General features: G+C 49.2%; 9 protein-coding genes across 9 annotated transcripts; 5 read left to right on the top strand and 4 right to left on the bottom strand.

The window, feature by feature from the left end:
• Positions 1 to 563: 563 nt before the first annotated feature.
• On the top strand, positions 564 to 2,973 carry VFPPC_02109 (leucine rich repeat domain-containing protein; the record flags this gene model as incomplete). Its single annotated transcript, XM_018281817.1, has 2 exons — positions 564 to 756; positions 833 to 2,973. 2 exons carry the CDS (start codon positions 564 to 566, stop codon positions 2,971 to 2,973), a joined length of 2,334 nt encoding a protein of 777 aa, XP_018138900.1.
• Positions 2,974 to 6,068: 3,095 nt separating this feature from the next.
• VFPPC_13207 (hypothetical protein) lies at positions 6,069 to 7,420 on the top strand (the record flags this gene model as incomplete). The annotated part of the gene is made up of 3 exons (XM_018290984.1): positions 6,069 to 6,123; positions 6,188 to 6,993; positions 7,055 to 7,420. 3 exons carry the CDS (start codon positions 6,069 to 6,071, stop codon positions 7,418 to 7,420), a joined length of 1,227 nt encoding a protein of 408 aa, XP_018138902.1.
• Positions 7,421 to 7,705: 285 nt separating this feature from the next.
• On the bottom strand, positions 7,706 to 8,665 carry VFPPC_02111 (methyltransferase type 11; the record flags this gene model as incomplete). Its single annotated transcript, XM_018281819.1, has 1 exon — positions 7,706 to 8,665. One exon carries the CDS (start codon positions 8,663 to 8,665, stop codon positions 7,706 to 7,708), a length of 960 nt encoding a protein of 319 aa, XP_018138903.1.
• A 2,483-nt stretch (positions 8,666 to 11,148) lies between these two features.
• Positions 11,149 to 12,937, top strand: VFPPC_02112 (oxidoreductase; the record flags this gene model as incomplete). The annotated part of the gene is made up of 4 exons (XM_022428266.1): positions 11,149 to 11,430; positions 11,537 to 11,766; positions 11,834 to 12,071; positions 12,143 to 12,937. 4 exons carry the CDS (start codon positions 11,149 to 11,151, stop codon positions 12,935 to 12,937), a joined length of 1,545 nt encoding a protein of 514 aa, XP_022284118.1.
• Positions 12,938 to 13,435: 498 nt separating this feature from the next.
• Positions 13,436 to 14,939, bottom strand: VFPPC_02113 (sulfite transporter Ssu1; the record flags this gene model as incomplete). Its single annotated transcript, XM_018281821.2, has 5 exons — positions 13,436 to 13,585; positions 13,666 to 14,266; positions 14,325 to 14,392; positions 14,454 to 14,754; positions 14,815 to 14,939. The coding sequence occupies 5 exons, from the start codon at positions 14,937 to 14,939 to the stop codon at positions 13,436 to 13,438; spliced, it is 1,245 nt and encodes a 414-aa protein (XP_018138905.2).
• Positions 14,940 to 15,425: 486 nt separating this feature from the next.
• On the top strand, positions 15,426 to 17,901 carry VFPPC_16700 (fungal Zn binuclear cluster domain-containing protein; the record flags this gene model as incomplete). The annotated part of the gene is made up of 10 exons (XM_018294453.1): positions 15,426 to 15,493; positions 15,560 to 15,605; positions 15,680 to 15,788; positions 15,859 to 16,039; positions 16,107 to 16,665; positions 16,717 to 16,755; positions 16,829 to 16,897; positions 16,954 to 17,222; positions 17,304 to 17,770; positions 17,852 to 17,901. 10 exons carry the CDS (start codon positions 15,426 to 15,428, stop codon positions 17,899 to 17,901), a joined length of 1,857 nt encoding a protein of 618 aa, XP_018138906.1.
• A 262-nt stretch (positions 17,902 to 18,163) lies between these two features.
• On the bottom strand, positions 18,164 to 19,210 carry VFPPC_02114 (plasma membrane ammonium transporter (Ato3); the record flags this gene model as incomplete). The annotated part of the gene is made up of 4 exons (XM_018281822.1): positions 18,164 to 18,307; positions 18,365 to 18,776; positions 18,832 to 18,921; positions 19,020 to 19,210. The coding sequence occupies 4 exons, from the start codon at positions 19,208 to 19,210 to the stop codon at positions 18,164 to 18,166; spliced, it is 837 nt and encodes a 278-aa protein (XP_018138907.1).
• Positions 19,211 to 20,589: 1,379 nt separating this feature from the next.
• Positions 20,590 to 22,200, top strand: VFPPC_02115 (alpha/beta hydrolase; the record flags this gene model as incomplete). Its single annotated transcript, XM_018281823.1, has 1 exon — positions 20,590 to 22,200. The coding sequence occupies one exon, from the start codon at positions 20,590 to 20,592 to the stop codon at positions 22,198 to 22,200; it is 1,611 nt and encodes a 536-aa protein (XP_018138908.1).
• A 275-nt stretch (positions 22,201 to 22,475) lies between these two features.
• VFPPC_02116 (flavin-binding monooxygenase protein) lies at positions 22,476 to 24,398 on the bottom strand (the record flags this gene model as incomplete). Its single annotated transcript, XM_018281824.1, has 3 exons — positions 22,476 to 22,613; positions 22,673 to 23,772; positions 23,825 to 24,398. The coding sequence occupies 3 exons, from the start codon at positions 24,396 to 24,398 to the stop codon at positions 22,476 to 22,478; spliced, it is 1,812 nt and encodes a 603-aa protein (XP_018138909.1).
• Positions 24,399 to 25,202: the final 804 nt, after the last annotated feature.

Genomic DNA, 25,202 nt, shown 5'->3' on the forward strand with positions numbered 1-25,202 from the left:
TTTGCGTCATCTGCATGTGTCCATTGTCCAGTGACTCCAGTCTCCTCATTCCTCAACGTTGACATGTTCGAGCCAGGCACCGATGCCGCCTTTTTGAGCAACATTGGAACGCTCATACACAGTTGCAGGTGTCCACAACTCCACGCACACGCCTGTGTACCAGAGCCTGTTGAACCTTTCTTCTTCCATCTTGTGGCCCTGTGCTGTTGCTTTGTTTTCTCCCATGGCGTTTGTTTGCCTGCCGGCGCTTGACCAATGAATTCGCCTGCCGGCACTGGGCCTAGCACCACCGCTTGTCCGTTTCTACGAAGATAATGCGCCCAAGCACAGAGACGGCACAACAACGAGGGCAGTTGGCTTTTCTTTAGATATCAGCCCAAGATTTAATCGTACAGTTATTTACTGTGGGAACTTCGGTGGGGCGTTTCTTACCTTGGGAGGAAGGCGGCAAACGCAGCTTCCGACCGTTGTATATGGGAGACGACGAAGGCCACGACACATAACCAAATTCAGCCCCTGGACCTGACGTTAGTGTGCTGGCTTGGCAAGAAAATATTCTGGTTATGGCCCTCTTACCCTCATATCAGGAAGCTACCAGTGGGCCAGATTGGTTGAATCTGGTGGCACCCTACTGCAAATTTGAGGACTACCGTGCCTTGTGCCAAGTCAGCCGCCAATTCCGACGTGTTTTTGCTCCTCGCCTGTGGCGAGATCTACTTCACTCGGCGCGACTCACTGGTCTAGATCCTGGCGATGGTGAGTATATCGAATATTCTTGTGATATTGGTGATGATAATGGATGCTGTACTGACCTTCATGGTTTTGGAAATAGATTTGACTTGGTGGTTTGACTTTGTATTCAATAAGCTTGAACGAGTGCAAATCTGGACTAGAGAACTTGTACAAGTTCTAGATGCTAGATTCTTTGCTAAGGAGTCCTACGACTTCTCATCAGATCAACAAGAAAGGACGCTGACAAGAAGTTGGCAGCGTGCGGTAACTTTATTACCAAATGTCAAAGCTATACTTCTCGATGGGCATGTCGATATAGACCATGCAGCATTAATAGGGTCCAGATCCGACGTGTTGCGACTCAACCATCTTCGGCTTCTCTCAATCAAAGATTGCTCTTATCATCTCCCCACCGTCTTCTTCAGTACCCCACATCTTCAAACGCTGGTATATCTCGACATATCCAGGCTCCCAGGCTCATTATCCTCCCTGCTTCACCCTGGGATATTACCAGCTCTGCGAATACTGAAAGCGAGAGACCGGGAACTAGACGACTCTGCATTGCATGCTCTAATCACGCACTTTGGGCTACGACTTTGGAGCCTAGATGTCAGTAACAACAAAATCTCGGATGTCTCGATTCAGACTCTTAGGGATTGGTGTCTACCAGTCTCACAGCTGCGTGAAATTGAGCATATGCAGGTTGAAGGGAAAGTAATTCCGCATGGTGGAGGAACACCAGACTACGGGCCCTTTTTGTCAATACAAGAGTCTGATTTCAGCGAGTCCTTCTCTCACCCGGAGCGATACTTTGTCGACGCCCCAGCTTATACAAAGGATGTAGGTGCTTCAATACAAGAGCATCACATTCATAGGTTGGATGGAAGCACAATGATTCGGAAAGATAGTGCCGATGCTGCGAAAGATGTATTGTGCCACGAGGATGCAGACCATGTGCGGATAGATGAGTACCAAACATCTAATGGGACCACCCATCTGCGTCTGTCTCACAACCGTATCTCAGCTCTCGGTATACAAAGGCTCCTGCGTATATCGAATGGCCACATCGAGGACCTCGCATGCGATGACATGCCACTACTGCCGAATGGTGGGAGCTATTGTAAAGCCTGGCCGTCCGATGTGCACCTCGATGGGATATTGGGTGCAACATCTTTCTTTCGACCTGTCTTCTCATCCAACCTCCGAGTTCTTAGAATTCATCATTCTCTAGTGACCAACATACCGACTTTGAGGACAGGGGGACTATCATCCTTGGCGCGGGTGTTTCTGGCCGAAACGACCATCTTACGGCGTGTGGACCGCGCATATCCTCAGACGTTCATACCGGATATGAACCCACGTCTGATATCTCTGACTTTGACATGTCTCCCACGCCGCTCATCCGGACCATTGATATCACGCTTGGTACACTTCCTCAAGCTACTTTCGACTCAAGAACGCGGTATTCAAGACGCGTTGGCGAACGCGTCGACGCGGCATAGCCCCGGCATTCTGCAGGGTCTGAGACACTTGCGGTTAGAATTCGAGGCTGATTCTATGGAAGACGGCTTTTCTGCGTCGGAAGATCTTGATGCACAGGAATTAATGAATAGTGGGGAAAAAGTCTTCAGTTTCTTTGAGAACGAACGGAAAGAGAATCGATCACGGGCGAGTAGGCTGGGGTCTTACTCTAAAAGAGAGTTGAATTCCAAAGGGGTGGGGGAATTTAATGCGGTGGCAGGCAGTCACCAAGCATCTGGGTCTGACCGAGACAACCCGGAGTTTGTCACGTATGATGGTGACTGGAATGGAGAGCCTTGCTCTATTCAGGTGTGGGCAGGTCCAAGGGACTCAAATGCATCGGACGTGCTGAAAGATTATCGACGCTTGGTTCTTGAGCGCAACATCAGAGATGGTGTTGGTCCAACAACACCAACTCAAGTATTAGCTGGAGCGCCGCCACAGTCGTTCATCTTTCATGTGGCGTGGAGCGCCGCGGTCGTGCCGCCGGTCCTGACGCCTCCAACTATTGACGAACTTGCTGGAATGGGTGACGTGCTAGATGTTCTCAAGAAATATCGTTTGAGTGGTCGAGCCAGCTATGTGCAGCACAAGAAGCTGGCTGAAATGGAAGGTCGATTTGCTACGCTCGGAGAGCCTCACTACTTTTGGACTGGACGATTGGAGGTCTCAACTGAACCTACAAAACCACTTTCACGGCCATCACAATACTGGAGATGAGTTTGGCGTTTTCGGCGCATACTGTACATGGTGATATGCCGCCAGCTTCAAAGGAATGACTGCCAACCAACAGGACGGGAAAAGTTTCATATCGTGTCTCCACAATTCGTCGGTGCTTATAAGCCTTGAAACGGTCACTCAGCTGCAGCAATTTGGATCTGCCGCAAGGATATGCAATGACGAGATTTTGTGATGGATGTGCACTCGGGGCAGTGTTGATGATGACTGATGTGTCAAGACTCAAGACAAATAACGGCCACTCAACAGATAGTGATTCGGACATTGAGCTGATTGGCCTCGGCGACTTGCCCGGCTTTGTTTGAAGCTTGAAGGCGAGCTGAGCTAGGTGCTTCCCATTTTTCGCTGTGGGCAATTCTGTTGATGATCATGGCCAGATGGACAAAACTGAGTAAAATTGTTGCAGCAAGTGACTTGACCTGGTTGGACTGATATGCTGCTTGGAGGGTCTGGATTGGATTGACGTGTGGGAGTGAATCGTTTCTCAGACAGGTGGATGTTACTCTTGGGTGAAACTGGTACATTTAAGTGGTGTAGGTGGTGTAGGTGGCGTCGGCCGAACGCAAGGCGAACTCGGGAGATAAATCACAGGGTCGGAGAGCTATGCAGGCAGCAGAGGGCAAATGGAATGCGGTGACAGCTGTGGCAAGATGTTGTGGCAAGATGAGACACTGCCAAGTGGGAAGAAGGCTAACTACGTACACGGAACACGGAGCACAGAGCACGGATGGGGATGAAGCACAAATGGCGGGGTGTGAGTGTGACATGAAGCGGCAAGAACAGACAAATGTCAAGTCAAGTCAAGTCAAGTACGCAGGTCTTGGTTGGGATGAACCTGTGCCGTGTCTTGGGATAGGATTTCCTGCGGCAGGTGTCGATGTTACGACTATCTCTCTTGCGATGTAACACCAGGCGAAACGCCACTGGTTCTCGTTTTGCTGCGGGTTTATCCCGATACCACGGCACAGGATTGATGCCTGTCTTGGACAATTATGCGGTGGTATTCCACCGAGAAAAGACTCGAAAAAGTCTGGTGCAAATGTGAGGCGGGTTGGCGATAGCAATGGGTGTGGGTGAGAGTTTCGCCGACTACCTGGATCATCGGGGTGGATGGAACACGGAACATGGAAGCATCAAATGAAAGACAAAGGTCACCGTTTATTACTGTGGTAGATGTTTGGTGTCGGATTGTTTACGGGCTGGGCAGCAAATAAATGGTAGTCTGTATGAGTAGATGTCGCAGGTGTTTTAGTCGATAGGTAGTATGTACCTTGTTTAGTAATGAATTGTGATGCCATCTCATGAAACAATCGCTTTGTCAATCTCTGCCAGTTGTCACTGAGTGGAGAGACGAGATGAGAGAGAACGGGGCCAATGTCAAACTTGGGTGAGAGGACTGCAACGCTTCAAGCTGTTCAAGGTATCCCTTGCGAGGCGCGCATCGCACATTTTGTCGCGGGATTGATCAAATTGGAACATGCGAGCTTCATGTATAGCAACATTTTTGTTCCGGAAGCAGGAGTCAGTGGTCGTTGGTGATGCAATCTCGGCTGAGATGCTTGGCATGTCGGCATTTGTCGCATCCCCAGCTCACCGGGCCATCTTTATGATTATACCGGACCAAAAAAAAAAAAAAAAAAGCGCTGATAAGTCACTGCAGCCAAGTGGTTTGCGCCATCTTTCGTCGTGTGTTCCTGCAATGCCAAACACTCGGCCTTGTGAGTTCCATGCTGGGTGTGAGGGCGCAGATGAGTGTGATGGCGGTGAAGTGACTACGACATGGTGAGTCTTCATCCTCAAGTATTTACAGCATCTCACGTCATATCGTCACGGCGGTGAGGTTGAATCCAGCCTTGGAGATTAATTTTTAAGTACTGTGCAGTCATCAAGGGATGCTCTTGCTGCTCAACGGCGTCAGTACAAGATGGTCGTTTTGGCTGCTGACACAAAGGCGGCATGTCAGAACATGCTTTGAATTCGCCTTGCCAAGAGATAACTGTGTATTGTATGTGAGATGACGACGACGACACCGCTTACTAAAGTGCTGATAAGCGGCTCTGCGGCATCTGGATGTGAGGGTTCAAAGTTTGGGGATTCAATTTTGCCGGTTAAATCGTCAGTCAGATTTTCACTGCCACAGTCAGACCATCTCAGGATGGGAATTGAGCCGGTCGCCGACAGCAATCAACAGTTGTCCGGTCTTCGTCAAAGCGAGCACAAGGCCAAGAATAGCAGATAATTTACCAGAATTGATGAACTTTGCTCGGCATCGCCATACAAGACGCGCGCGCGCACGGCACTTGGACATTCCGCCATAACCAAAAACCACAAAGTTAGAAGTCTGGCGCATCATTGAGGCTTTCACTACTCAAGACGTCTCTGATCCAAGTGGGCAATAAACGCCGGCGCCAAGAATAGCGTCCTACACCCTTTTTGTAAGGTCCAAAGCCCCCCCGGCCAGGTTGTCCGTATTCACTGTATTACAATTTCCTGTGGTCTGAGTGGTGGATCAGATCCCATCACCTTGACCAGAGCAGACCTGGCTTGACGTGATGATCATTGATTGCTGCGCCACGATGCCCCGGAACCATGGTGCTCCGAGACGGACGAACCAAAAGTGTCGATCTAGAACCAAGCGGACCAATATTGAATGCCGAGTCTAGATTGCAAGCCGCTATGACCCAATGCCTACGTTTCACTAATCCATCAGATGAGCTGGAAAGCGACTTGGCGCTGCGATGTGATGTGATGTGATGCAGCTGAAGCACCAATTGCTGGTTGGGAAATAAGCTTATCGGCTGAAATGGCACATGCAGCCCAATTGAGGGTTGGTATAACTACTCCGTAGTTAATAAATAGCTGGGTGGCTGCGCGTGTTGCTGCATTGCATGAGGATGGGATAGTTTCTGGGGTCTATTTTCTGCCAGACCTCGACCTCTTTGGCTGTGACTTTGTTGCTAGACGAAACTTGAATATTCGACGCGGATTGACGACACCTCGATTCTTGGGCGGCGAGCTTATGGTGGGTGCTGCTTCTTTCCCCTCGTAGATTGGGTTTGTGACCACAAGACACCGTCATGAAGATTCCGACAACAAACGCAAACGCGGCGATTATCGCTGCCCTCGCCCTGCGTAAGCTTCCCACCACTTCCCCAGAGTTCATCTTCATTTCCTCCAGCACTGACTCCAAATAAAGACACGACAACCACCCACGCCGCAACCACATCCTACTGCCCCGTCTCCGACCAAATATGCTTCCAATGGGGCGTCCCCGAAGCATCTGCCTCATCCGGCTCCGGCAGCGTCTATTTCCAGATCCGAGCACCGACGTCCTACCAATGGGTTGGCATGGGCATCGGCAAGCAGATGAACGGGGCCGACATGTTCGTCATGTACGCCAACGGGAATGGCAACGTGACGCTCAGCACGAGACGCGGCCTCAACCACATCATGCCCGAGTACAATAGCAAGTCGGGCGTCGAGCTACTCGCCGGGTCGGGCGTGTCGAATGGCCAGATGGTTGCGAATGTGCGGTGTAGTAGCTGTTCTGAGTTGAAGCTGACGTCGTCGAATGGGTGGTTGAGCGCGTGGAAGAGGGGGAGTGCGTTGGATTCGACGAGCCCGGAGGCGCAGATTGACTATCATGATGGTAATGCCTTGTTCTCGGTCGACTTTTCTAAGGCCACGATTTCGGAGGATAAGAATCCCTTTGTTGGGAGTGACGATGGAGGTTCTGGGTCTGGAGGCTCAGGATCTGGAGGATCAGGCGGCGGCAATTCCCCTGGTGGTGGTGTTGTCGTGGAAAGCGACCCCAACCAGACGCTCATTTACGCACACGGCATCATCATGTCTGTCGTCTTTCTGCTCGGCTATCCCATTGGTTCAATGCTGATGCCTTTGCTGGGTAAATGGGCCTTGCACGCGGGTTGGCAGCTCGTCACGTTCCTGGCCATGTGGGCAGGCTTTGGAGTTGGATACATTCTTGCACGACGAACTGATCTGGTGAGTTTCCCCCCTTTTGCCTTTTTACACTCATATAGCCTGCTAACGTGGCGTGATGCAGTTCTTCAAGCAATGCCACTCGCAGCTTGGTGTCATCCTCGTCTGTCTGGTCAGCATACAACCTGTCCTGGGTTTCCTCCACCACCGACATTACCTCAAGCACCGGCAGCGCGGCATCGTCAGCCACCTCCACGTTTGGTATGGTCGTTGTCTTATTATTCTGGGCATGGTGAATGGTGGGCTGGGGCTACAGCTCGCGGGCAATGATCATGCCTTTGTTGTTACGTACTGTGTTGTGGTTGCGGTTGTTGCTGCGGTGTATGTTGCTTCTGTGTTGTTCAAAGTGTGGCGGACGAGAAGGGCGGCGGCGAGTGGAAGTCCGAGGGAGAGTAAGGCAGCAAGAGCTGTTCCTACGAACACACCGTAGGAAGTTTAGGAAAGGGTAGATGGTTGTTATAGAATGATATCTATGATTGTTGTTCATGTCTGCCTGTCAGGCTCATTGTCTGCTGTTTCCGTCCAACATGTCACTATACATGATGTAGGATTGTCGTAAACATTCAGTCCCATATGTCTAAACTAGAGGCATAACAAATACAACCCACAGTACCAGCAACACTACGGATGAAACACTTATCTCAATCTAGCCCATCATCATTTTCTACGACCATCCGTCCTGCAACCCATGTAGTCCTCCTCTTTTCAACACTCCTCAACACTGCTTCTCAGACAACAGGAATTCCTCATGCCTCACACCCTCTCCAACATCAGGCTTCCTGGCACTAATCGCAAGATACCTCCAATACTTCTGCGCATAGTACCCGCGAGCCCCCCCAATCGCATTCACAAAGTACCGCTCAAGATGAAAAAACACAATAATATAGTAGGGGATCGCAGCCAAGAGCCAAAACAAGCGTAGCATCGGGCGCACATTTTCCGAGTAGTCGTGTTCCTGGATGTCCACAAAGCCCGCTTCCTCGAGTATTTCCCTGTAAAACCCTCGCTTCGCCCGCTTCCAAGTCGGCATGGCGCCGTACTCGCTCACCTCCCTCATGAGCTTCGCCAGCGTCTTTCCAATGACCTGGTCTGACTCGTAATCGTGGTCATACTCGTGCATGGCCAGGCGGCCGCCGGGACGGAGAAGGCGATGGAAGCCCTCTAGAACTTGCAGAGGGTCCGTGGCGTGAACAAAGGTTTCCATCGTGTACACCCCGTCAAAGCTTCCGGCCTCCAACGTCTCCAGGTGATGATAGTCCATCTTCTGAACTGATACTCGAGCCCCGACTGGACCGGCTCGAGCAATATTGCGCCTTGCCTTGTCGAGATGATGGTCCATGACATCAATCCCCGTCACTTGTAAGCCGTGGTTTGCCATGTAGAGGGCAACGTGGGCAACACCACAACCGGCATCCAGGACTTTTGCACCCGGAGCCGTCACACCCAGCACTCTGTATAGCTTCTCTTCCATTCTTCGCAGGGCTTTGTTCAAAGGAAACATCAAGTACGTATCCTTGTCCCAGTACCCAAAGTGACGTGTGTTCCCGAGAAGGAGCCAATAGCCGAGTCGCGATTCGAAGGATTTATACAGATTTTGGAGCCCTGGGTTGTCATTTATGACAGGCCGCTGGGGCTTCTCCGGAGTGGACTTTTTGGAAGGAACCAGAGGAGCCATTATCAGACCCGAGTTTGATCTGAATATCAAATGCTTGATGATTGACGCTTGAAAATTTGATATGTCCGTCTTCGTCTGTCTTGGTTGAGGGGGGTCGTTGACCGAAGTAGGACAAGGAAATCACCAGGTTCGTTCAGGTTTGACTACAATGGGGTGAAGGAAAAACACACACACACACAAAAAAAAAAGAGAAAATTGGGCAAAATTTCTTCCTACTCCGTATTGAAGTTAATGGCTTGTTTCAAGTACTGCAAGTAATTGGCTGAATTGTTTTTTGGGCTGAGCTGTACTGTATGTGCGCAAGCACAGACAAACAATGAAGGACTTCATGGTGTTTGGCGCACACGCTGCCACTTGCGCCTCTCACCAACGTCAAGGTCATTTTGCACCTTTCCATGTTCAGCTTTTGACTGACCAGGGACCATGTATTGATTGAGGCTTTTCTTGCCAATCAAGAATGAAAATTTACACTACTGTGCTGTACTGTACTGCAACCATCATGTGTTAGTATTGGTGCTGTAGTATTAACTGCATGTATCTGGCAGTCCAGTACCTACAGTACAATACAATACAATATAGTACAGTACTATTCTTGGAGCTGCAGATAAGTAGCCAAGTAAAACAAACATTAACCAGTTTGGCGGATTCAATATCTCATTGTGTCTGGCCTGGCCTGCAGGCGCCACTGCATATTCCATACTGTACTTTGTCGCCAGTTTGCTATCCATGCGAGAGGAAGTTTGACAGCAAGGTTTCTCAGCTCGCCAGAGATACGTCTGAGTATGAGAGTTCAATATTCGACATGGTGGGCCCTCTGTTTGCTGTCTATTACTTATTACTACAAATTGGATGTGGATGGGTTAACAGATATCCCTCATGACCTACCTCGGCTCTACTTGCCTCGAATCTCGGATTATTGGTTGTCCACAGGGTTCATGTTCATGTTCATGACAATCTGCCTGACATCAATTGATCCTACGTCACCACTGCAAAGTCCTGAAGGGCACGGCAGTCCCTGTTACAGTGGCACTTACTTCACGAGTTTCTCGCCGTCATGATGGAAAAGACAAGACCAGCCGGCATCTTGCCTGAGACAATTTCTCAGCCCAGGTGAACTCGCAAGACGTTGTTGGATATCGCTGTTACACAGGGCGTCGCCACAATCCATCATGGCATGGCATGGCATGGCATGGCAAGGCATAACCCAAAGAAATGGAGCTGAGGAAAAGAGGACAAGTAAAATTTGGCCATGGGCACCGACAGAGTCTGGTAGTTTGAGCTTTCTGCCATATAGGCAGATGCAGGGCAGCCCGTCCAGCCTTTTGGCTCTAACCAGAGTGCCGTCGCGCACATGCAATAATTGTTTGCTATGTTGACTGGGCTGGAGACCCTGGCCAGTGACTTGAAAATGTGTAGGGTCATGTTTTCGTGGCGGCCGACCGGACGCCACATGTAGTCGTAATGGGAATCTGCTTTTCAAAAAAGGTGTGTCTGTTTGCCTCGAGGAAGCCGCAAGAGCATAGTATGGGACAAACATTCCCGGTGTTCCCCGAGGTTGAAAGGAAAGGCGCCCAAAACGAGAAAAAAACATGTTGCAAGTCTGTGTGCGTGGCCGGCCGCAATGTGGTTCGGCGACAGAGCCACAGCTTGTAGCAGGTGGACCGTATAGACGCGTTGATCGTGGAGTCTATACGATGTTGACCATATAGAGAGTAAACATACTTCCTTTACGTCATTCATAACCTCAAAATCTAGTTTAGTTTGGGGTCTTTTTCTCTTGTCTCTTTCGTCTTTCGTCTTTGGGCTTAATTTCATACATGGACATGGTTGGACGGTTCCTACTCAAGTCTGACGCAGAGTTCGAATTTCAACGGCCCTAGCAGCGTTTGTGTCAGTACCTCGTCATTTTTCATAGTCTGGAACGCCATATTTGACTCTCGGAAGCTCCGCAGCTGAAGGGACTAGAACTGACCCGGTTGTCCACTGACCCTGGGCCGCCATATCTCTCATAGCTGTTTGGACTCACATCAGAGTGGATATGTATTGCGCATGGCCATACCTTTCTGCAGTTGTTTGCTTCGGGTTGAGGGTTTCATGATGTTTTCTGTATGGTTTGACCGCATGGCTTGAGAGAATTCGAGCTCATACCCGAACGCTAGGGTTTGGTTGCCGTTGTTGAGACTGGAGAATTTGAAATTCGCAATGTGGCAACATGACCACATGGCATTTAGACCCCTGACATAAATGCTTTCAAACAAGAATGTAGTTCCGAGCTCTTGTTATGAATGCTACAGAGCCGCATCTGATGTAGTTGGCGTATAACGCATTTCCCTTAATATGCGTGCAATGATGAACTGCTGATTTACTACTGCCTTCTCACCTTCACTTGTAAAGCAAGGTCGGTAGCCAAAAGAAATCTGATTTTCCTGAAATCTGTACACTATTTTACTACAAAAGTCCTTTGCTCTTCATCTCGAGTCATAATGGGGGTTAATTTCACTTTCAGGCATGACAGGAACAATACTTTGGTATCGTGGATGAGTTCAAGTGACCGCCGCGGAACATCAGACATTTTGTATTCCAGCGCCATCACTATAATATTGTGCGTCTGGGTCTCTACATTCCCAAATGTGCCGTCCCCCAAGGATAAGTTTCTTCAACGGCTGCTGGACAAGATCAATTTAGCCATGATTGGTTTCTTGGGACCGGATCTGCTGTTTGCCCTGGCTTTGGGTCAATGGGACAGCGCTAGAAAAAGTGTCAAGGTACGAAGAAAGAGTCTTTCAGTCTTTCGAGACACACAAGTTTTTCCCACTCGAGTTATTTCCAGGCGATCTCTGACATCTCTATGCCGCTTTGTTCGTTCTCTAGGAATTCCAAGAAGCCGGGTATGCGAACTGGACCACGACGCACGGCTTTTTTGCAAACATGGGCGGCTTTCGAATTCGGTCTCCTGAACCTGGGGAACACGATTCGCAGGAACACGGCATCCCTGTGAACGCAAAACAGCTGCTGTATTTGATAAAACAAAAGTACATCGACATGCCTACATTGACTGAAACCCAGATCAAAGGGATCAGCACCGCCGACAACTTTTCCAGGTAAGAACCCGTTAAACTGGGCTGAATACCTTTTCATAGATCAAGTACAGATGGACTAAAACGACAGAATTCATGATAGAATCCTGGTTCTTTGGCAGCTATTCTGGTTTAGCGTTACGGAAATTGTCAGATTTGTCTATGAGACACCGATTACAACTCTTGAGCTGACTGCGCTCACCTTCGCTGTCATGATGTTTGCGACATCAGTCGCATGGTTTAAAAAGCCGCAGATTGACAGCTCAAGCACAAGAATCCTGACAACGAACGCATCTTTGAGAGCAATTCGAGACGCAGCAAGGGCTGATGTGAGGTCCAACCATCCACCCCACAACTTCCATTTGAAAGATGACTGATTTTTTTTTTGTTCATGAAACAGTATCCTGATATGCAGGAAAACTGGTATGAAACACCCCTGGACTTTATTTGGAAGCGAGGTTCATTCAAACCAGACAAGCAGTGGCAATACTTTAGCCAACTGAGTCATATTGCCCGCCTTCCGCTCTTCACCAGGAGGCCTGGCAAAGACGGGATGCCATGGGACCGAATGCCCTCCGACATTTGGTATAGCACAAGTGGATACACGATCCTAGTTGGTCTTCTCGTGCAACTCCAGTTTTGCCTCTCCTTTCTTCTGGCCTGGAACTGGCACTTCCCAACCAGGACCGAGCAAGTTCTGTGGAGGTCTTGTGCCGTATATCATGCCATGTACTCGCTCATGGTCACCTTTTACTATGTCGGGGGAGCATTTGACAAACAGTGGGAATCGTCCAAGAGATTATTTTGCTCGATGATTCCTCTGCGACGAAACCAGTCTGTGCCCCTACCGACTCAATTGACATCCGTGGACAACTATGAGTGGGACACTACCTTGCGAGACGCAACGACGGAAGAGCCACCGTCGCGGCACAGGTATATCAAGAAGACCGTCACGGCTGTTCTGGCAAATATTTGGACGCATTCGACCCCCAAATTGGACTATTGGCGGAACTTATCTGCCGGTCGAGACCCTGACCAAGATGTGTCGCTCCCCTGGACAGCTTTACTGTTCGTACTTACTGTTGTTTATATATTTTCTCACCTGTTCATCTATGCTGAGGACTTCATTTCTTTGAGGTTGCAGCCGGACGATGTTTATCTCTCCATAAATCAATTCTTTCCTCTTATCCATTGATGTGGGGGCTGCATTCTGGCCAAGCTGCTAGGCAATGCAACATGGAACGTATGGGTCAGCGGATATACAGTCTCGTTGCGACTATTACTGTCGATGAGAACCAGCCTTGATCACCAATGCGGTTATTTCAGGAGGAAATTTTAAGCTTCAACACCGGTTTCTTGGTCGACGGCGACTCTTCTTCACTTTCCCCTTTCACTCGGCTGGCTGGCAGGTGGACATGGATACATAATGGCATTTACAACAAGAAAAGGGTAATAAGTTATGTAGGTGCTACAATTGGACCACGCTTTCATATGCTTTCTCTTGTGCTCGTCTTCTCATACCATTGTAATCCAATGTACTATGCTACGTTGTTTTGAGTCCACAGTCACCGGTTCATTGCCACGTCTGATCCACGTTCCTCAGAACGGAGGTGGAATTGCTAAAGAAAATAAAAAAGTCACAACTACTTTGCGACGTATTTCTCTACTTCCTGTGAACCTTTAGAGAAAGGCTCTATACGTTTGAGTTTACCTTGTCGGTTGTGGATTCACTTGCGCGCCAGTTATCAAAATCAGGAGCAACAAAGATCCTGCCAGTAAAGGCACCGCGGAGGGTGAAAACAGTAACAAGGAGCCATAGCAAAGCCACCACACACGACATGGCCTACGACCAGACGGTTAGCTATGACTGTGATAAAATATTTTCAATAAAATAGGAGCGTAAACTAATTTGAAAATTCTTACCGTTCCCAAATAACTAAAAAAGGTAGAAGACATCTCATTGCCAAGCGACAATGTCGCGCTTGTCCAGACACCCATTGGGAAAGTCAATCCCCACCAGCCAATATTGAATGGAATGCGGCGGTACTTGATGATGCTGATTATAGCAAAAAAGAGCCATGCGAGCCCATACGCCCACATGATGAGACAAACGAGCCAGCCAAGTACGTATAGAGTATGGCCAGACGAGGCGCCATCACTGAAAGCCCCTAGAGTCTTTGTCTCTGGGAACAATTGAGAAGACACTTTTCCAAACTGGAAAATAGCATAGGCGCCTTCACCTAGGGGGGCAACCGGTAAAAACGAGGAAATCACAACCTCACGAGGCGGCAGGTTGTGCATCGTCAAACGATGGAAATAGAGGACCAAGCAGGTCATGGACAGAGGAATTGCTGTGCCCCAGAGAACATAGGACGTGATTAGCGTCCAAAGAGCGTATTTCTGATTCGATGTAGCGAACGCTTCTGCTATTACTCCACCTGCAGCGGATGCTACGACGGGGGGAGCGATGGGGAGAAGCCACACTGCTGTCATGGCCTGCAACTTGGAGTCGTGGACATGCATTCTAATTGCTGTTAGTTTTGCACATGATAGAAACAAGATGGCGCGGAGAATCCACTTACATGATAAATGGTACCAAGTAGCAAACGGACACAGCCAAGACGGCGTCAATCCACCACAATACCCATGCCTATGCAGCATTAGTGGCCATGCTGTTTGCAATGTGCAGGGCACTACCCCTGGAAACATACCATTATGAGCGCCCAGTATCCCCATGCCGGCACACAAACCAGTACAATCATTGTAATGATTGTAGCAAGCCCCATTGGAATAGCGCCCAAAAAGAGAGGCACGACTGGGTGTCTGATCATGGCTGTCCAAAGGCCCTGGTATAAGAGATACCGAATAAGCGTTATGATTGAAAATGCCACAAAGAGCAACACATTGATGGCGAAGATGACGACCGATATCCAATATAAACCTCTATTATCGAACGGCAGGTTGTGGAGCAGAATTGACACGATACCGGTCCCCATGTTGATGGTGAACCACCTGCAACTTGTGTAAGTAATGTGATATTCGTGTAGCTTTGGAGGGCTATATCAAGCGTACGATGGTGTAAAAGTTTTGACAAATCGCCATGGATCAACTTCCAGGACATGTTCCCGAGGCTGAATTGCAACGGTTTGCAATATTACCTCCGGTTCTAATATTGATGCGGTTTGCGACTCTTCCATGGTGTCTGGCTGTATGGTCGTTGAGCTGCTGTTCGAGGGCTCTTGTGACCCGGCAATTGCTATAAACCTGTCCATTGAGAACTGTAACGATTGAAGTGAGATGAAGAATGCATTGAGAAATTTCCGCATAGAAACCTCTGTATATAAACATGGTTCTCTGGACCAATTTGGCTTTTCAAACAATTTCCGCAATACATCGTCAAACGTGTTATTCCCGATGTTCGGTGAATGCTCCATGTGCCGAGCTGACCTAAGGTCAATGAAACGGAAGGCGCGAAGCACATGGCACTGCCGTTTGGGGCGAACGGAGACCCATAATTAGTCTTCACCAGCCATTCAGGCGTCAAGTGGCAAACGCCGCGGGGTTTGAACTTGATTCATGACAAACCCTCTATATCAGACCATTCATTCGACGAACCGACACTTTTACAAACCACGATCAAGACTCCTGTGAACCATCAAAGAACACATCTTACGCCTCACAAAATGCCAAAATCCGGACAGCCGGAGCGGAAGCCTGGCCGCGGACCTGTCAAGCTAGCGTGCCTGTCTTGGTGCGTTGTCATCTTTGGCCTCAAAATCCGGTGGAACATTGTGCATACTGACAAAACATTTCACAGTCGTGTGTCGAGAATTCGCTGCGATGGCGACCAACCGTGCCACGGAGTGCGTAAACGCCACAATTTCGGCCTACTGGTCTCATTCATACTGTCGACATGCTAATTTCTTGACCGATTTAGTGCCGAATACGAAGCCGGGATTGTTCATACACGCCTAGTCGGCGCGGAGGGTCACGGAAGAAGAGAAACCTGCCGACAAAACCAACCACTAATGAACAGCCTGATCTTGGTAAGTGTTTGACGGTATTTTATCCGAACATGTGTATGATGGGTCTAGTCATTTAACCGCGGTCTTGCAGCGTTTCCTTCTCCTCCCCTGAGCGAGATTGATCATCTTACCTCGCCTGGCGCCGGACTGAGACTCCTCTCCTTTGATGAGATACAGTTGCCGACTGATGCGGCTAGTCTTGCAACGAGCGACTCTGGAGCTAGGGATATCCCACAGCAGACTGTGCGCGTATATGACAGTGAGCAGTCAATGTAATTATAGCCCTGATGCCGCCTGGTCCATGTATCATTTGCAGAGCTTAACCCTAACGGCCGGCAGATTGAACGCCTATTACATCTACATCCATCAGTATTTCCCAATATTGCCACCGCCTGTTCAGCCTATAACTCCTGACAACCCGATACGGAGCACAAGCCTCGAAGGATGCTTCCCACTAACCCTCACTTCGCCATTGGCGCTGGCCATGTCTGCGATGCTGGCTCTCATTCCCTTTGCGGACCAGGAGCCACTGGACGTGTCATCCGAAGAGCCTCTTAGAAGGGCGGTAGCCCACAAGTTGGCTCAGTTGGCGCTGGAAGGCGTTGAATCTGACTCGGAGCTCCTTGATTGCACTCCAGGTGGTCACCCGAGCCCAGTTCCTTTCAAGGGGCAACCCATTCCTCGTTTCCCCTTACATCATACAACCCCGGTCATGCTTGAAGGACTACTGGCGCTGTTGCTTTTGAGCAATTACGAACATACTCAAAGAGGAAACATGCTCAAAATGACAACAAGAGCTAGTCAAGCGTTAATCATGGCCAAAAATATGGGTCTCCACCGTCTGACGGAGTATGATGATGAGTTTGCCGAAGCCAAAAGGAGAGCATGGTGGATGAGTGTAGGTCTTATCGAGAGATGCCGTTCAAACCGTTGCTGACGAAGTTCTCAGTACTTTCGCGCTCAATTGTGCTCAGTCGTTCGACAAAGCGTAGGTTCATGGCACTTATCACTCATTGGCTTGACTTTCATTTTACATCCTGCTAACTTGAATCCTCCCGCAGGCATCCGTCACCATGGAAGATGACAGCCACTACACCACTCCATACCCTGCGATAGACGGAGACCCCGAGGTTAGTACGAGCTGCCGTATAGTCGCCATTCAGGGTTGCTAACCTTAGGCTTTTAGGTTTGGCCACTGTTTATCGAGTCCCTTCGTGTGTCTTTTGGGACGGTTCGCATCGCAGCGATCAAAGTCCCGCCTTCCACAAAGACCAATTCGGAGCTGTTACGTTCTAAATCCGAGCAAATCGCGGCAATAGACGCTCGAGCTGTACAACTGATTGAACGTGCTAAAAGCGGCCTGAGATCCAAACCATCCCCCACCAACGGGGAGCGACCGACCGAGCAACTTGTAGCTAAAACTATGCGCAGTATTGCGGCTATACGCAGTTCTAGGTACGAATACATAGGCGGGCGCATTCGTCTACCCGCAAGTCAACAGTTAACAGAGCTCATGCTAACCTCAGTTTGCGACAGTGCCAGGATTCGGCTTCATAGGTATCACGCATTCTCGGATATCCCTTTGTTCAGCATGAATCACTGTGATTTGAGCTCTCCGGACTTTGTCCCTAATACGGACGATCTTATTCCGCGAACCAACCCGCTTGAGTCATCGCCTTTTACATTCGATGAGGCCGCTGAGGTATGCGTGGAATCAGCGCTGGAAGTGTCTCGGCAACTGAAGAAACTGCCGTACCCCGACAAGGCATTCACTACGGTCCCCGCTCGAATGACTCCAACTATTTTATGCTGTGCAATGCATGCCAGCTATGTCATGATGATGCAGTTCTATCGACTGTATCTGAAGCACCAGCAAGAGGCTGGCAGTGTCATAACGACAAGCTTTGAGCGTCGCGTGGATGAACTTCGCCATGCCCTGCAAGACGTTATCTCAACATTGGATGGCTTTGCAAATGTTCTCGAAGCTATTCGGGGAATGAAGGGTAAGTGATCTTTAATGGCAGAGGTTGACTTGGCAAAGACCTCGAATTGCGACTTTGGACTACACTAACGCAGCTTGCCAGTTGATGTCGAAGCCGTTTTCACTGTTGCATTCTCCGATATGATGACTTGATAAATATGACTGTATAAACCGCCCGATGTGTGAAAGCTTCATGTTTGTTGGAAAATAATCATGATACGAAGCGAGAGGTTCTATTTTATTGTATTAATTGACGAGGATCCAACTTTTTTCTTGCTCTAGCCATGCTTGCCGCTCATCTCAATCGACCTCCACGATCGTGTCATCGACGCCACGCAGATGAGATGTCAAATCCATGGAGGACATACATTCTCCTATCTGTCTTAAAAAGTTTCTTCCTGGTATCCTATCCTTATCACAACTTTTCAGACTTTCCCTTTATGACTGTACTTAAATCACCGACCGGGATCTGAATGGGAAAGTCGACTGACGCAAGCAAAAGAGCCAAGAAAATGTACCACCCCGACATGGAAGTAATAAATGTGCATGCACCGGCACCCTGATTGAATCGACTTAGTCATGGGGCTCGGGTAACAAGGGACAACTCTGCACTTACCACAATGAGTTTGTGAGCTTTGCTTGTGTTACCACTTATGTCATCGGCATTGAGGAGAAAAGCACCAGTTAGGAGACCGAAAGCGATGACCAAGGACAAAAATATAGTGAAGAAGACAATGTTGGTCCGGAGAGAGCAAATAAGGAACACAAAGCAGATTACACCCATGAAGAGGAACCAGTAGGCGATACTGGCGTTGAATCCTGTGGTTTGCAACCCTTCTGCGGCCGACTTGGCGTCTGGTGGAGCATATGAAGAGAATGCGGCAAAAGACGGATTTAAAAGACCACCGTATGCGAGCCAAAATGTGCCGAAAACAGAAAAGACGACTGCTGGGAACGTGTTCCCGAGAATCCATTCAAGGATGCCACCGATGGTCATGAGGATACCTCCTTGGAAAAAGTATACGGCACTGTTGGGACCATGTCAGAGGGCCATGCTATGTGTTCTGAAGAGTGAGGACCTACATGCTTGCGGCACCATTACCACCAGCTCCACGCCAACCCATCAGGTCCATCGAGAGAGGTGTCAAACATAGAAGAAAGCCTGCGATTGGGCTACGGACGCTTTGTCAACATGGTTACAACAAGAGTTGGGGCTTTTGTTGAATACAGCAGCGGGTTGGAGTCAATCAGTGTTCACCAAAAGTACTTACATTGGCGTCGGATTAGCGAAGGTCTTTCGCAAATCGCCATGGATCTTGTTCTGAGGTGAGAGGTAAAGCTTCTCGAACAGTTCTGGTGTCATGGCTACGCTAGCCGCAGACCGGAACTTGTTCAGAGCCTCCATGTGCTCGAGATCTTGGCTATGTTGGCTACTCTGGACTTTTCGTTCCTCGTCAGACATGTTGGGAATTGGATTGAGATACAAGAAATAACAAGATGTGTGAGCTCTATTGGAATGATGTGCGAGCAGTACTCTTACACGGGCTCAAAGAATCGCAGGAAACTTACTAACAGGCAATTCAACCCTATGAGCAGGCTGCCAAGCCAACAAATTCCGACACCGGTTGTCCCAGGGCATTTATAACATGCTCCAGACAATCGTTGGAAGTACAATTGCCCAGTCAACTGTACTACTCCGTTTCCCCGGATCAAGGACAGGCCGGAGAGGTTTTGGCCCGAATGCTGTGTTACAAGTTCTGGCTGGAGCTGGGTCGAGGGTGAGCGGATGGGAGACACTGGCTTCGAGACATCCCGTACACCGGTATGAAAAGCAAAACAGACCAGTAAGGGTCAGTGCTAGATGTTCCGAACGGCCTTTTCACTTTGCATGGCTCAGATGCGTCTATCATCTGTGATAGATGCAGCCATCAAAGCATGGCAAAGGCTAGGTCGATTGGGTTGGTCAACTCAAGCTTAGCTGCCGCTCCTCATCCGCACATTTGAACCAGATATATGGTCATCCATTCAAGCGCTCATGGACAAGGGGATGCGCAGTGGTGTGTTTGTTTTGTGCATCACAAGTCACAACCAGTAACTTTCTCCACTAGTCAGCCAAGTCCCTTTCGCCCGAGATGCCAGCTCCAATGGCGTCCGTAAGTAGCTTCGAGTCAAATCTGGGGTAGGAATCAGTAGTCAGACAAAAAGGGAAATATCAAATCTTGTGTATGGAATATTTTTGTGTTTTGTATCCGTCTGCTACTGAATGTTTCAATTGGGGTCATTCCCTTTCGCTGCTTGGGATTGATTGCCTGTGAGTGACAAGATACAAGAGAGAGAGATTGGTGCAACAAATGTACTTAAGTAGGTTGCTGTTGGCTTGGGTTCCATGTTCTTCTGGCTGCATGCATATGGAGCAGACGGGTCTGGTGCCACCAAAGGTATTTGAAATTTGTTAACTTAGAGGTCGTCAATTTGTGAGACTTTTGCATATGTAGAGTCGAAGCATGCTGTGACAATAAATGCCTTGACCTGTGTGCATGATATTATTCAACGTTAGGAAGGTGCGAACCGGTCTGGATCGCGGGGTAAATATTTTGCCCCTCCATCCGCATGCCCAACTGCATCAAAATTGGCCTCAAAACTTGGACGACAAACCCGAAGCCAGATGCCGATCCGATCCGTCGGATCCACAACTACGGACCACGTAAAGTGGCCATGATGTATTCATTTCACTCATTCAATTGCTTCAATTCTTATAATACATATCAAGCGTTGGATTGACCGAGAGCTGCTACCACTTTGTCTGCATCCGCACACGACCCAAGCACAACCGTCACAACAATGTCTCCCCCAGGCGTCCTCCTCGTTACCATGACCCTCAAACCCGGTCTTTCATCCAGCCAATTCCACGAATGGTACAATAATGAACACGGCCCAACACGACTACGCCTTCCTCAGATATTCCCCAATGGCTTCCGTTATAAGGCTACCTCTGATGACCAACCGTCTTTCATGGCAGTCTACGACGTCACGGACATGAAGCACCTTGAAACAGAAACCTACACTACCCTCCGAGCAAATCGCTCTAGCCGCGAAGCCAACACCATCAGCCAAGTCGATGTGAAGCGCTACTTCTACGACTTACTCTACAGCAAAGAGTCACCTCTTTTCACACCAGTTGAGAATCTCACGGATGAAGAAGCAAACGGTATAGTTACCGTTGCTGTGGATATTACCGTCACTGAGGCTCAAGGAGCGGGCGATCAGTATCAAAAGTGGTTTGTGGAGGAGCATGCAGAGATGATTGCCAAAGTACCAGGCTGGCTACGGTCGCGGCTGTTCAAGACTTCCAGTTTAGAAGACTCCGAAAAGGTGGTCTATTTCTGTCTGCACGACTATATCAAGCAGAATGGTCTTGGGGGTCCGGAGCATAAAGCGTCCATGGATACGAAGTGGCGTACAGATGTGTTCGACAAGTATGTTGCTTCAAAGGGACGACAAACATGGTCTTTGTTTTATGTATTTGGGCCAGCACCAAGGGACCTTGCTTCGTTATCGGAATTACCTCCGTCTGCGGCCTTTACCTCTGCGGACAACAAGACGACTACAACACCTGGATCCGGTGCCGTCATTTCCTCATATATCGCAACCAAAGACTCTCTCCACATTCCGTACCGCCTCGAAGGAAACACTTCGCCGAATGCTCCAACCGTCGCCTTCTCAAACTCTCTTCTCACATCACTTCACATGTGGGATTCGTTCGTCGCCATTCTAAAGAAGCACCGCCCGGATCTCCGTATTCTCCGTTACGACACCCGCGGAAGACACGCCATTCCTCAACCACCGGTTGCTGCAACCCTTGATACCGTCACCGACGACCTGAAGCTCATCCTAGATCATTTGAGAATACCAAAACTTCACGCCCTGATCGGTGTGTCCATGGGCGGCGCAACCACCCTCAACTTTGCCATCAAATACCCCTCCCGTCTTGCCAAATTCATCGCCTGCGACTTTAACGCCATCTCCAGCCCAGCCAATACACAGGCATGGAAAGATCGTATTGCTGTCGCACGAGACGACGAGGGACGCGGTATCAAGAAACTCGCTGTTCAGACCGTGGAGCGATGGTTCCACCCTGCGACGATGGAGAAGAACGCCGTCGCGCAGGAGATGACGGATATGGTGGCGGACAATAACGTCGAGGGCTTTGCGAATAGTTGCACTGCGCTGTGGGACTACGACATGAAGCCGGATATGAAGGGTTGTAATGTGCCTGGGTTGTTTGTTGTGGGCGAGGGCGATGCAAAGGGTGCGGTTGTTAAAGCTATGGATGGGTTTAAGGGGTTGTTGGGTGGTGGTAATGCGGAGTTGAGGATTGTGCCTTTGACGGGGCATCTTCCTATGTTTGAAGATGCGGATGCGTTTTGGGATGTGGTGCGTGATTACCTGTGATGTTTGGGGATGGAGTGAACTTTTAGATGATATGGGGCTGGTTTTGTTGAAGGTTGGTCTGTTGACCTAAGATCTTCACGGCTACCAGGAATAATTAGGGCATAGATGGTTGCAAATGTATGGGATTATGGAAATTCTGATATATGAATATCGAAAGACGAATAATCTGCAAGCAGTACGTGTAATTATGCATTAACATGTAAGCTAATCTTCACTACTCTCCGTGATATTCACCCTTACCTCCTATAGCTCAATGGATCGAACATCTCCCCAAATCACACCATATAGTAATCGTCATTATATCCTCTCTCAATAGCATCAATCTGCATCGCTAGCAACCCTGAATACTGCCTGCTCCAGTTAAACGCTCCCTTCATACACCACAATCCAGGAAAGCCAGTCGGCCGCCACCACTACAACTTCGCGTCAGTCGCAAAAGCGAAAAGTTGCACACTGAGAAAAAATGACTTACACCTTTACGCTCCGACTCCTCATCTAGACGTCCCCAGTCGTGGGCCGCAACCTTCTCAGCAATCTCGTTGCCAAAAAGGCCAAGGACGACACTGCCGTTCTTCTCAAACCCAGTAGCCGTAACAACAACATCAGACTCAATCCTTGTTCCGTCAGCCATCTCGATTCCCGAGCTGTAAAGCTCCTTAACACCGCCTTTACATCTGTGGACTTTGATCCGTCCATCTACAATCATCTGCGCTGCACCATGATCAATGTAAATATGCCCACCTTTCATATACAGATGATCTAAAAGCCCAATACCGTCTTCACCTGTTCTGATAGCCATGCCTGCCTTTGCCAGACCACTCAGCACTTCCTTATCATGCAAAGTACACAGATGAGACGCCCCAGCCGCCAAGGTAAGCACCAGCGCATTGGGCATGGACTTGTCAATGAGATCTTTATCCTCAACACGTACACCCGGGTCAATCCAATGCGGGAGGAGGAACTTCTCAAGGGACTCGATGGATGCGAAAACGATGGGGCTGCGCTGAACAAGCGTCACTTGTTTGGCGTTGTGCTGTGCAAAGTCCTGCGCGGTGTCGTGTGCGCTTGTTCCTGAGCCGATGATGGTGACGCGCTTATTTTCGACGTCTGGCATTTGGGACGCGGATTTATGTTGCGAGGAGTGGTAGAGTTTGCCGCGGAAGGTTTTCGTTCCGGGGACGCGGAGGGGGATGGGCTCGTCGCTGTGTAGGCCTGTCGAGAGGACGATGTGTCTGGAGGTTACGGTTCGTAAGACACCGTTGACGTCTAGGTCGATTGTGAAGGAATGTTCATTGTGGTGGATGTTTTTGACTGTGGTGCTGGTGGCGATGTTGAGGTTCATGGATTTGGCGTAGCTTTCTATCCAGTCGGCGACTTGGTCTTTGGGCATATTCTTGGGAAAGGTGCTGGGATATGGTAAGAATGGGAAATGGTCCATGGAATTTGGCGTATGGGTTTTGAGCGTATCGTATCTGTTGCGCCATGAGTCGCCGGCGCGGGGGTGTTGTTCTATGAGTAAATATCGAAGGTTCATGTGCTGAAGATGAGCTGCGAATCCTACTCCGCATTGTCCTACGACTGTCAATGTTTATAGTTGGTGTTGGGAAATTGGATATCGTCTTACCGGCACCAATGACGAGGACTTGGAACTCGTCTTCCGATTTGGTCTCCGTGTTGCCATTTACAATAGTAACCCCATTTATATTCTCCGTCAGCCGTTCTAGTTCCGTGGATACAGTCCATGCTTTCCACTCATTTGGTGTCACGCACGCCAAGCGAACTACGCCCCTTCCGTGTCCGAATTTCGTTGTGAGTGTGAAGCCGGCCTGGATGTAAGTAGCGGGTCCTGTGGTCTTAATCTGGGGATGTAGTGGCGGAGTTGTGATGACATTGGTGACTTCTACAGCTGTGGTTGAGCCGAGGACATAGTTGGATATGGCGGCTGGGCCATATTTGGACGTTATTTTCCATCCCAGGCCAAGGAGGTCGCGCCACCAGGACTCCTCAACAAAGAGATTCGAAAGGTCGGCAGTGTTCTTTTCGCGGATGCTCTTGCGGAGAGCTGAGATCCAGGATTCGGTAATTTGGCATGGGTTGATATCGTCATGGTGGAGGGACGCAGGGAGCGTGAGGTTTGGGAGCGCACTGCGTGGTGGATATTCGGGGAAGCCTTCTACAACTGGAGGCGAAGGAGACATGATCAAGCTCGAGATGTGACATATATGGAGGCATGGAGTATCAGGTTGGTGAGGTTTGTGCCATTGGGTAGTTAGGGCACTGAGGGGGTTATATCATGGTGTTACTCTGTTGCTACGTGACGGCCCGGGCTCATTCTGGGCTGCGAATCGGGTTCGTCGAGCTGCGGGTAGGATATTATTATGATTAAGGACGGGTTGGAAAACTTAATCAGGTACATGAGATGCACCTCGAAACGGACTCGGCGTCTTCACACCGATTCGAAGGTGTACGATGACGGTAAGCTGACAACCATTGATGTGTGTTGGAGTGTCCATTGGCAGATTTCATTTGCCGCTGGTGATTGTGGCTTGAAACCTGTTTTACACAATCCAACATGTGTTGAGCACGATGAAAGAGCGGTGCGGTTTGCGTTATTAAGTAGCTGTCTGGTATATTTTGAGAAGCTGTGGAAATGCTCAATTCGGAAGCAATAACACGATAAGTGTCAAGTGCAGACAATAACATTTTCAGGGTCGTTCGTGCTGATCTACGTAAGTACAATACCTGAAGTGAACAGATTCCTAGGTAGTCGATAAGCTTTGAGACCGTGTCACATGAATTTGCTCCGAGTGAGACATCTTGGACGTGTTATCACCAACTCCTCCTGCAGATGGAGGTCAAAACTGGCTTGTTCAGCAGTAAGCTGCCCAATCGACCGGTTTTAACGGCAAGTTGGACCACTTTGATGCCAATCCCGCCTTATGAGGCTAGTCGATTTCAAGGACTGCCACGTAAATGCCGCCATAAGCTGATACCACTTAAAA

This window comes from Pochonia chlamydosporia, chromosome 1 (assembly GCF_001653235.2).
Source record: "Pochonia chlamydosporia 170 chromosome 1, whole genome shotgun sequence".
Taxonomy (NCBI): domain Eukaryota; kingdom Fungi; phylum Ascomycota; class Sordariomycetes; order Hypocreales; family Clavicipitaceae; genus Pochonia; species Pochonia chlamydosporia.